This window comes from Biomphalaria glabrata, chromosome 9 (assembly GCF_947242115.1).
Source record: "Biomphalaria glabrata chromosome 9, xgBioGlab47.1, whole genome shotgun sequence".
Classification (NCBI taxonomy): domain Eukaryota; kingdom Metazoa; phylum Mollusca; class Gastropoda; family Planorbidae; genus Biomphalaria; species Biomphalaria glabrata.
This window is the reverse complement of record NC_074719.1, coordinates 27,850,262-27,862,716: the sequence shown is the minus strand read 5'-3', so window position 1 is coordinate 27,862,716 and position 12,455 is coordinate 27,850,262. Positions and strand designations below refer to the sequence as shown.

The 12,455-nt window shown below is 36.6% G+C and overlaps 1 protein-coding gene across 3 annotated transcripts in view; it reads right to left on the bottom strand.

Moving 5' to 3' along the window:
* Window positions 1–7,554, bottom strand: part of LOC106078324 (uncharacterized) — a 34,916-nt gene extending 27,362 nt beyond the window's left edge. The window contains exons 1-3 of one of the 3 annotated variants that reach the window (XM_056042799.1): window positions 7,355–7,554; window positions 6,997–7,161; window positions 1,193–1,380 (exon numbers count right to left, since the gene is read on the bottom strand). In XM_056042799.1, the coding sequence (XP_055898774.1) occupies window positions 1,193–1,380; window positions 6,997–7,078 (270 nt within the window). In that variant the 5' untranslated portion in view covers window positions 7,079–7,161; window positions 7,355–7,554. The remainder of the gene's footprint in view (window positions 1–1,192; window positions 1,381–6,996; window positions 7,162–7,354) is intronic. The other 2 variants (XM_056042798.1, XM_056042797.1) reach the window with 2 other exon arrangements.
* Between the last annotated feature and the right edge of the window lie 4,901 nt (window positions 7,555–12,455).

The window sequence follows — 12,455 nt, the reverse complement described above, 5'->3', positions numbered from 1 at the left end:
TGCTGAACTGGTGTTTTGTATTATTTCATCAGAGTTGCTGGACTGGTGTTTGTATTATTTCATCAGAGTTCCTTGACTGGAGTTTTGTATTATTTCATCAGAGTTCCTGGACTGGTGTTTGTATTATTTCATCAGAGTTGCTGGACTTATGTTTGTATTATTTCATCAGAGTTCCTGGACTGGTGTTTGTATTATTTCATCAGAGTTGCTGGACTGGTGTTTTGTATTATTTCATCAGAGTTGCTGGACTGGTGTTTTGTATTATTTCATCAGAGTTCCTGGACTGGTGTTTTGTATTATTTCATCAGAGTTGCTTGACTGGTGTTTGTATTATTTCATCAGAGTTGCTGGACTGGTGTTTGTATTATTTCATCAGAGTTGCTGGACTGGTGTTTGTATTATTTCATCAGAGTTGCTGGACTGGTGTTTGTATTATTTCATCAGAGTTGCTGGACTGGTGTTTGTATTATTTCATCAGAGTTGCTGGACTGGTGTTTTGTATTATTTCATCAGAGTTCCTGGACTTGTGTTTGTATTATTTCATCAGAGTTGCTGGACTGGTGTTTGTATTATTTCATCAGAGTTGCTGGACTGGTGTTTGTATTATTTCATCAGAGTTGCTTGACTGGTGTTTGTATTATTTCATCAGAGTTGCTTGACTGGTGTTTGTATTATTTCATCAGAGTTGCTGGACTGGTGTTTGTATTATTTCATCAGAGTTCCTGGACTGGTGTTTGTATTATTTCATCAGAGTTCCTGGACTGGTGTTTTGTATTATTTCATCAGAGTTGATGGACTGGTGTTTTGTGTATTAAATATTTATTGAAGTTGATGTCATTATTTGTGCTCTATTGGATATTATTAAAGTATTAAAGTATCATTGTTGTTTCATGGAAAGTATTATGTTATTCATGGATTGAAGTTTATTTAGTAGTAAGTAATTGTAATTGAGTGGATATATGGATTTAGAGAGCATTAAGTAACAATTGTTCGTAATAGTAATAACCAAGTAAACCTTTAAGGAGCCAAGTCAAGCAAAGCATAGAAATGAACCCCTGACACTCCCCTACAATAAAAAAAAAATAAAGCAAAATAACAGTCACCAAATTCCCCCTCCCCCTGCAGGGATTTCATTTTGATGATGGGTTTGAGCCACGAACCTTCTTTCGGCTACGCCCATGCTCAAACTTACTTCAGTCGTCTTGTTTTGACCGCTGGAGATGTTATAGAATGCAAGAGTTTGATATGTTGGCAGTTCCTTTGTGATGGCGCTCTGAAGTTCTATTTTGATGTCACAGGATGATGTCTTTAAGTTTCGAAGTCCGCACATCATGTCAATGGAGCTGCCACGGTATGGGTTCACTTCGTAGCAACTGGTATCTGGGTTAGTAAGTTTGGGTTATTTACTTCACATAGCTACATAGTATACAAAGGGATGTTGGCACTGTACATTGTTTTTTTTTTACATTTAAGACTAGAACTAATTGTGTAAACATAAGGCGTCTCATTGGAGTCAGTCGAACTCACACGCATTGCTTTACACACACATTTAAGACTGAACTTAAGCCCCAAAGAGTCACATTGTTTTGACCAGTAATCTTTTATCAGGAACATATGTTTTGTTCATAGTTTTGAGTAGAGGTTGTGGTTGTTCTAGGACTTCTTGATCCTTTCAGATAGCTGCTGTCTAGAGGCTGTTAGTGTTTTACTAGTTCACTCCGGACAAAACGTTCTGTTTAAAGAGAAAGAAAACCTTCCCAATGAACAGGTAGAAGAGAAACATTAGGCTCTTCAGACCAAAAGAAAAACATAAGGTTCTGTCCAGAAGTAGAAGTAAAACATAAGGTTCTGTCCAGAAGTAGAAGTAAAACATAAGGTTCTGTCCAGAAGTAGAAGTAAAACATAAGGTTCTGTCCAGAAGTAGAAGTAAAACATAAGGTTCTGTCCAGAAGTAGAAGTAAAACATAAGGTTCTGTCCAGAAGTAGAAGTAAAACATAAGGTTCTGTCCAGAAATAGAAGTAAAACATAAGGTTCTGTCCAGAAGTAGAAGTAAAACATAAGGTTCTGTCCAGAAGTAGAAGTAAAACATAAGGTTCTGTCCAGAAGTAGAAGTAAAACATAAGGTTCTGTCCAAAAGTAGAAGTAAAACATAAGGTTCCGTCCAGAAGTAGAAGTAAAACATAAGGTTCCGTCCAGAAGTAGAAGTAAAACATAAGGTTCTGTCCAGAAGTAGAAGTAAAACATAAGGTTCTGTCCAAAAGTAGAAGTAAAACATAAGGTTCTGTTCAAAAGTAGAAGTAAAACATAAGGTTCTGTCCAGAAGTAGAAGTAAAACATAAGGTTCAGACCAGAAGTAGTAGTAAAACATAAGGTTCTGTCCAGAAGTAGAAGTAAAACATAAGGTTCTGTCCATAAGTAGAAGTAAAACATAAGGTTCAGTCCAAAAGTAGAAGTAAAACATAAGGTTCCGTCCAGAAGTAGAAGTAAAACATAAGGTTCTGTCCAGAAGTAGAAGTAAAACATAAGGTTCTGTCCAGAAGTAGAAGTAAAACATAAGGTTCAGTCCAGAAGTAGAAGTAAAACATAAGGTTCAGTCCAGAAGTAGAAGTAAAACATAAGGTTTCGTCATAAAGTAGAATTAAAACATATGGTTCTGTCCAGAAGTAGAAGTAAAACATAAGGTTCTGTCCAGAAGTAGAAGTAAAACATAAGGTTCGGTCCAGAAGTAGAAGTAAAACATAAGGTTCTGTCCAGAAGTAGAAGTAAAACATAAGGTTCTGTCCAGAAGTAGAAGTAAAACATAAGGTTCTGTCCAGAAGTAGAAGTAAAACATAAGGTTCTGTCCAGAAGTAGAAGTAAAACATAAGGTTCAGTCCAGAAGTAGAAGTAAAACATAAGGTTCTGTCCAGAAGTAGAAGTAAAACATAAGGTTCTGTCCATAAGTAGAAGTAAAACATAAGGTTCAGTCCAAAAGTAGAAGTAAAACATAAGGTTCCGTCCAGAAGTAGAAGTAAAACATAAGGTTCTGTCCAGAAGTAGAAGTAAAACATAAGGTTCTGTCCAGAAGTAGAAGTAAAACATAAGGTTCAGTCCAGAAGTAGAAGTAAAACATAAGGTTCAGTCCAGAAGTAGAAGTAAAACATAAGGTTTCGTCATAAAGTAGAATTAAAACATATGGTTCTGTCCAGAAGTAGAAGTAAAACATAAGGTTCTGTCCAGAAGTAGAAGTAAAACATAAGGTTCGGTCCAGAAGTAGAAGTAAAACATAAGGTTCTGTCCATAAGTAGAAGTAAAACATAAGGTTCAGTCCAAAAGTAGAAGTAAAACATAAGGTTCAGTCCAGAAGTAGAAGTAAAACATAAGGTTCTGTCCAGAAGTAGAAGTAAAACATAAGGTTCCGTCCAGAAGTAGAAGTAAAACATAAGGTTCTGTCCAGAAGTAGAAGTAAAACATAAGGTTCTGTTCAGAAGTAGAAGTAAAACATAAGGTTCTGTCCAGAAGTAGAAGTAAAACATAAGGTTCTGTCCAGAAGTAGAAGTAAAACATAAGGTTCTGTCCAGAAGTAGAAGTAAAACATAAGGTTCTGTCCAGAAGTAGAAGTAAAACATAAGGTTCAGTCCAGAAGTAGAAGTAAAACATAAGGTTCCGTCCAGAAGTAGAAGTAAAACATAAGGTTCAGTCCAGAAGTAGAAGTAAAACATAAGGTTCCGTCCAGAAGTAGAAGTAAAACATAAGGTTCTGTCCAGAAGTAGAAGTAAAACATAAGGTTCTGTCCAAAAGTAGAAGTAAAACATAAGGTTCCGTCCAGAAGTAGAAGTAAAACATAAGGTTCTGTCCAGAAGTAGAAGTAAAACATAAGGTTCTGTCCAGAAGTAGAAGTAAAACATAAGGTTCAGTCCAGAAGTAGAAGTAAAACATAAGGTTCAGTCGAGAAGTAGAAGTAAAACATAAGGTTCCGTCCAAATGTAGAATTAAAACATAAGGTTCAGTCCAGAAGTAGAAGTAAAACATAAGGTTCTGTCCAGAAGTAGAAGTAAAACATAAGGTTCTGTCCAGAAGTAGAAGTAAAACATAAGGTTCAGTCCAGAAGTAGAAGTAAAACATAAGGTTCAGTCCAGAAGTAGAAGTAAAACATAAGGTTCTGTCCAGAAGTAGAAGTAAAACATAAGGTTCTGTCCAGAAGTAGAAGTAAAACATAAGGTTCTGTCCAGAAGTAGAAGTAAAACATAAGGTTCTGTCCAGAAGTAGAAGTAAAACATAAGGTTCTGTCCAGAAGTAGAAGATAAACATAAGGTTCTGTCCAGAAGTAGAAGTAAAACATAAGGTTCTGTCCAGAAGTAGAAGTAAAACATAAGGTTCTGTCCAAAAGTAGAAGTAAAACATAAGGTTCTGTCCAGAAGTAGAAGTAAAACATAAGGTTCTGTCCAGAAGTAGAAGTAAAACATAAGGTTCTGTCCAGAAGTAGAAGTAAAACATAAGGTTCTGTCCATAAGTAGAAGTAAAACATAAGGTTCAGTCCAGAAGTAGAAGTAAAACATAAGGTTCTGTCCAGAAGTAGAAGTAAAACATAAGGTTCTGTCCAGAAGTAGAAGTAAAACATAAGGTTCAGTCCAGAAGTAGAAGTAAAACATAAGGTTCCGTCCAGAAGTAGAAGTAAAACATAAGGTTCTGTCCAGAAGTAGAATTAAAACATAAGGTTAAGTCCAGAAGTAGAAGTAAAAAATAAGGTTCTGTCCAAAAGTAGAAGTAAAACATAAGGTTCTGTCCATAAGTAGAAGTAAAACATAAGGTTCTGTCCAGAAGTAGAAGTAAAACATAAGGTTCTGTCCAGAAGTAGAAGTAAAACATAAGGTTCTGTTCAGAAGTAGAAGTAAAACATAAGGTTCTGTCCAGAAGTAGAAGTAAAACATAAGGTTCTGTCCAGAAGTAGAAGTAAAACATAAGGTTCTGTCCAGAAGTAGAAGTAAAACATAAGGTTCTGTTCAGAAGTAGAAGTAAAACATAAGGTTCTGTCCAAAAGTAGAAGTAAAACATAAGGTTCTGTCCAGAAGTAGAAGTAAAACATAAGGTTCTGTCCAGAAGTAGAAGTAAAACATAAGGTTCTGTCCAGAAGTAGAAGTAAAACATAAGGTTCTGTCCAGAAGTAGAAGTAAAACATAAGGTTCTGTCCAGAAGTAGAAGTAAAACATAAGGTTCCGTCCAGAAGTAGAAGTAAAACATAAGGTTCTGTCCATAAGTAGAAGTAAAACATAAGGTTCTGTCCAAAAGTAGAAGTAAAACATAAGGTTCTGTCCAGAAGTAGAAGTAAAACATAAGGTTCAGTCCAGAAGTAGAAGTAAAACATAAGGTTCTGTCCAAAAAGAACGGTAGAAAAGAAAAGACTGATCTACGTCTACCACAGAATGACATCAAGGATCATCGCCAGTAGAATAATGGATAATGGGAGGAACATTAGAGCTTCTCTGTGAGACTTGTCAGGACAGGAAGGGTGCGAAATGGTAGTGGGTCGTTCTTGTGTGCGGAAGACATTCCTGGTGTTCGTTTTCGAGACTCCTGTCAACCCTACAGCCCTACAACCCTACAACCCTACAACCCTACAGCCCTACAACCCTAAGCCCTACAGCCCTACAACCCTACAACCCTACAACCCTACAGCCCTACAACCCTACAACCCTACAGCCCTACAACCCTAAGCCCTACAACCCTACAGCCCTACAACCCTACAGCCCTACAGCCCTACAACCCTACAGCCCTACAACCCTACAGCCCTACAACCCCACAGCCCTACAACCCTACAGCCCTACAACCCTACAGCCCTACAACCCTACAACCCTACAGCCCTACAACCCTACAACCCTACAGCCCTACAGCCCTACAACCCTACAGCCCTACAACCCTACAACCCTACAACCCTACAGCCCTACAACCCTACAGCCCTACAGCCCTACAACCCTACAGCCCTTTGCTTTGGAATCGATGGAGAGTTTGCAGGCTGACAAGAAGAATCTAACAAATACAACCAGTTCCAGAAAGACAAGCGTTGATGAAGTAGGACCCTATATAAAACATAAACATGTCTACATTGTGTTTCAATAGTGAACATATAGTAGACAAACTTTTCACACAGAACGCCCAACGCAAAAGACATCAGTGGCAAAACGAATTAGCAGCTCTTTTTTATAAGTCCACTAGAAATGCTGGACAAAAATGAAAAAATGTAAATATCGTCATGTTGCTTTGATTGTTAGCTAGCAGATGAGCTCTAATGCAATGTGGTGTTTATACAATGTGCTGTTGACTCTAGAATCCTAACGAGGTTCAATCTGTTAGAAAGTTTGCAGCATTTTTTATTTGTACATAAACATATTGAAAACTGGAATGTACCTGGTTTGAGAACAGAACTTAAGATGTACATGGCTCTTTTTTAGTTGTTATTTACATTCTGTGTGTCTGACTCATTCTAACACACTGGCAAAACAATACACAATGCCATTGCTAGTCAAGCATGTAGATCTACTTAAAACCTATTTTTTTAACTTTGTCCACAAGAGATAGATCTAACTGTATAGTACTAGATTTATTTCATTCACTAGAACTTAAATGGTTTTCCGTTATACAGTAAGTCAATAAATTAAATTATAGGTCTGTGTGACGTCACATAGAAACCCGGTGGAAATCTGATCGTTTTGGATGTGCAGGAAATTACGTCAGAAAAACATCCATAACCAAGTTATTATTGAATATATATATATATATATATATATTCATTTTCTTTCAATCAGAAAATTTTCAACATCATCGGGGTGTCCTTTTAAAGTACTATGCGAGACTTGAATGTGGATTGGATAGTGACCAATGAAAGTTCTAAGAACATCCAACAATGAAGGAGAAACAGAGATAACAGCGGAAAAAACAAATGAAAAGTGTAACAATAACAAAGTAACTCACAATCAATGGAAACAAACAAAAATTGTAACAATAATAAAGTAACTCACAATCAGTGGCATTGAGAAGGCCTTCCATAAATGCAGAGAAAACAAGTATTAAGAAATTGTTTTTGGCTGTATTCATATTCATTCTGACAAAGTTTGACCCCAGCTTGATTCTAGAAGCTCACAACTGATGAACACCGGAACTATACTTTGAAATTGTGTGTAGATCTATGTAGGAAACGAACAAAAGCTAGAAATGTGAATATCACTAAATAACTCACTTCCATAAGCGTCAATAAAGCAGTCTTTGTCTTAGTCTTAGTCTTTGTCTAGATCTAGTATCTAGCCCTTAGTTTGTAAGAAAATGTATAATTGACATTTTAAAACTTGAGAATGGTACTACTTCTGTCCTTCTATTTACCTAAAGAATGATTTATTTACTTATCTAGTATCTCTACAGTTGATACAGTATAGGAACTATTTATAGTGCAGATTGTAAGTTTCGATCAACAAACACTTCACTCTAAACCAAGCCAATAAAAAACACTCCGATGTGTTCAAGTCTTTTGTTGAAATGTTTGGTTGTTGCAGCATAGAACGCGGCGCGCAAATTGTGCTCAATGTATTCCTGTCAAAAGAAGTAAAACAATCATTGTTCGCTTAGTAATAACGAGAGATAAAATAATGAATTGTATTTCAAAAACAAAATTGACCTTTTTACAATGTCTGTGTACGACCCTACTATCTGTGAACTTCACAAAGTGGTAAACAAATACAATACAATGTCCGCAAATAAACAAGAAACACATAGGTTGTATAAAGGTAACAATAGTTTGCTTTTCACAACCAGCGAGAATTGTCTGTTTTCCCTTTCACGACAACGTGACACACTTCTTTTTTTTTTCATACTTACAATTTTATTTACAGATCATTCCGAAACGTACAGACATGGACATTGATAAAGCAGAACCACATTTTGAAACATATAGACATGGACATTGATAAAGTAGAACCACATTTTGAAACATATAGACATGGACATTGATAAAGTAGAACCACATTTTGAAACATATAGAGATGGACATTGATAAAGTAGAACCACATTTTGAAACATATAGACATGGACATTGATAAAGTAGAACCACATTTTGAAACATATAGAGATGGACATTGATAAAGTAGAACCACATTTTGAAACATATAGAGATGGACATTGATAAAGTAGAACCACATTTTGAAACATATAGACATGGACATTGATAAAGTAGAACCACATTTTGAAACATATAGAGATGGACATTGATAAAGTAGAACCACATTTATTTTGAAACATATAGAGATGGACATTGATAAAGTAGAACCACATTTATTTTGAAACATATAGACATGGACATTGATAAAGTAGAACCACATTTTGAAACATATAGACATGGACATTGATAAAGTAGAACCACATTTTGAAACATATAGAGATGGACATTGATAAAGTAGAACCACATTTTGAAACATATAGACATGGACATTGATAAAGTAGAACCACATTTTGAAACATATAGACATGGACATTGATAAAGTAGAACCACATTTTGAAACATATAGACATGGACATTGATAAAGTAGAACCACATTTTGAAACATATAGACATGGACATTGATAAAGTAGAACCACATTTTGAAACATATAGACATGGACATTGATAAAGTAGAACCACATTTTGAAACATATAGAGATGGACATTGATAAGTAGAACCACATTTATTTTGAAACATATAGACTGTGACAGGTGGGGAAATGTGATGTGTGTTTGGCGCGTTTATTGTCTAGGGGATGATTATTTTTAAAGCTATCACACACCAACCTATCAGCATATGAATCGGGAGCAGACACGCAACGAGACAAAGCAATGAAAGATAGATACAAAAGTTAAAAATGAAGAATATTTATTTACATAAATATACATATAAGAATAAAAAGAGGGAGGGTTGCATCTATCTCTAGTATATTCTATGTTTAATCATCACTCTTGCACCTAATAAGAGAGTATGTCACTTTGTCCTCTGACTTAGCTGGTATTCCTGTTGATGTCGCAGCTGGCTGTGTCCTGGCTTGAGGTTCTGCAGCTGGGGGTGGCGCTCTAGCGGATAGAGGGACGCCGGTGATATAGTTCTTGTGGAGTCTCAATCCCCAAAATGTAATATCTGTAGTGGGCACAGTAGGGCGGGTGGCCGGCTACCGTGGGCACAAGGTTACTGCGGGCAGAGCGGATCTGCCGGGGGCAGCGTAGTTGACAGGATATGTCCAGTGAGTTGCAGAGGGTTGGCATAGGTAGGACGTCTCACACAGATCTGAATCTATAGGGACGTCGCACCTAATAGCTTGACAGGTGGGCTGTCGAATAGGCGGGCAATGCCGATAGCGCCAAGTGGTAGAGTTGAGTAGATCTCAGTAGGCAAGTGCAGTGCTGAATAGCACTAAGCACAGATGCAGGTAAATAGATCGTTGATCCGATGAATAAATAGGCAGATAAATAGATCGTTGATCCAATAAATAAATAGGCAGGTAAATAGGCAGACACCTGAGGGAGGCTGCGGATAAATAAAGACAAGTTAGGACATGTCTCTCATGTATCTTATCGATGCCCTCGACTGAGGTGCATTCGTCAGATTGGTGAAATTGCTTTAGAGCACAATGAGGAGATGATGACAAATGGGATTTGGGAAAATAGATGGCAGATAGTAGCAATATAGAAATGTACATAAAAGGGGAAATAATAATATAAAAATGTACATAGAAGGGGAAATAATAATCTCAAATAAACAACACAGGTGGATAGAGAAAGAAGGGGGGGGGGAATGGGCGGTGGTCAGCGACCCAGATGGTTTGTTTACATATGACCGTGTTTCGAGAACAATGGAGCGCGCTTGAATGGTGTGTCCGTTCAAGCGGCGCAACTCTCATTAGAGTAAAATGAGTAAAGGGGAGATAATTCAATACAGGGGAGATAACTCGTATCTCTTTTCTAGACGCAGTATTAGTGCGCTAGTAAAATTATCAAGGCGGTCAACCGAGATAAAGGAAATAAAACAAGATGTACAAATATATACATGGTTGCATCAACGATCAATTGAGCAACGTAGCATTAATAGATTAATGCAATACATAAAATATACATTAGCCATGTTCATGTTTTCTACTTACGCCAGTGAGAAATACACAATGCACTAATTAAATATAAATGATATAATGAACTACACATGATAATGTCCAGTGGAAATAGCATAAAAGTAATTAAGATGGAACTTGTGATTAAGTTCGGCTTACCACCAGGTATTCCTCTAGGAGGGAGAATAAATGATATAGTCCAGACTCGATAGCTCAGCTCGAATGAGAATGAAAGAGAATCTGATTTGATTTGGGCCTACTTTATATATAGGCCTGGAAAATGTGGGCGGAAGCAGGAAATGTCCTAGGCTAAGATTTATCTTACACGTGGGTGAGGTACGACAAGAGTCGCACCTTGGAGTATCACGCGGTGTGTTGACCGGAGTAATCTCCTAGATCAAAGAGAGACGTGGGAGAAGGGGGGGGGAGAAAAGGATTAGCTTGCATTCAAACCAAGGTGGTGTCAACCGCGACCGTCCTTCAGACATCCGGCGGGCAAGACAAAAGAGATTGTGTGTTTACCTTTCCCCGATCAAGGGCAGATAAATGAAAGGACGCGCTTTAGCTATCTCCAATGTGGTCAACTAAGTCTAGCCTGGAGGAGAAAAGGTGGTGCGGGTGGAGAATTTAGGGGTAGGATGGGGAAATAATTAAAATAAAATAAATAAATACTGAAAAATAATAATTAATGCTGTGATAAATTTGAGTGACTCTGACAGCGAGTTTTTGACTTGTCACATAGACATGGACATTGATAAAGTAGAACCACATTTTGAAACATATAGAGATGGACATTGATAAAGTAGAACCACATTTTGAAACATATAGACATGGACATTGATAAAGTAGAACCACATTTTGAAACATATAGACACGGACATTGATAAAGTAGAACCACATTTTGAAACATATAGAGATGGACATTGATAAAGTAGAACCACATTTTGAAACATATAGACATGGACATTGATAAAGTAGAACCACATTTTGAAACATATAGACATGGACATTGATAAAGTAGAACCACATTTTGAAACATATAGACATGGACATTGATAAAGTAGAACCACATTTTGAAACATATAGACATGGACATTGATAAAGTAGAACCACATTTTGAAACATATAGACATGGACATTGATAAAGTAGAACCACATTTTGAAACATATAGACATGGACATTGATAAAGTAGAACCACATTTTGAAACATATAGAGATGGACATTGATAAAGTAGAACCACATTTTGAAACATATAGACATGGACATTGATAAAGTAGAACCACATTTTGAAACATATAGAGATGGACATTGATAAAGTAGAACCACATTTTGAAACATATAGAGATGGACATTGATAAAGTAGAACCACATTTTGAAACATATAGACATGGACATTGATAAAGTAGAACCACATTTATTTTGAAACATATAGACATGGACATTGATAAAGTAGAACCACATTTTGAAACATATAGACATGGACATTGATAAAGTAGAACCACATTTATTTTGAAACATATAGAGATGGACATTGAACCACATTTCAAAATGATTACAGTGAACATTCATTGAGCAATCAAAGTCCAATGTTTCCAAACGTTCAGAGATGTGTAGCTCCACGTCTCATCGGAACAACGCTCTCGAGTGCGAATATTTTTACAAAGCTTATATCAATTCACTCTGACTGTCTGTGTGTCTGTCTATCTGACCAAAAGTTTGTACACGTTATTTCTCGACAAGCTGAAATTTTGCACAATTTCTTTTACTTGACATCACAAGTTTCTATTTTAAAAAAACAATTAGTTAATTAACCATTGGTAGTAAGTTACTTTGGTATCTCCAACAAGGGAAAGAAATAATACTTCACTGAAGTGGTGGTATAAACTGAATTAGTCCCCTTTATATTAGGCAGCCGTCTCAAGCTTAGTGAACACAAAACTGAAATAGAAACTATAGATAACAATCTTCCATGCTCATAGACTCTTCACTAGCCCAGTGGTTACTTCGTTAGTCTGAGAAGGCTTGAGCCCACAAGTTCAAAATCAGGTCGTTCCCTTTTTTTTTTGTTATAAATGCTTTTAATAGTTCGTCTGGAACTATTCCAAATGTAGTGACATGACTGATCCAAACTCATTGCTACAACTACTCTTAATAGAACGTTCATACATTTTGTAAAAGTATATTTTGTGTGTGTGTTTTTCTTGTTCACTTTTGTCTTGGTTTGGTTTGACTGCGCATTTCTTTCTTGCATACTCAAATTGTTAAAATGTTAGGCAATTCTACCTAGTGAGTAATTCTATGACTAACCTCAGAGAAGGTCTGCACCTATTCTGTCATTCGAGAGAGGGGGAACACAA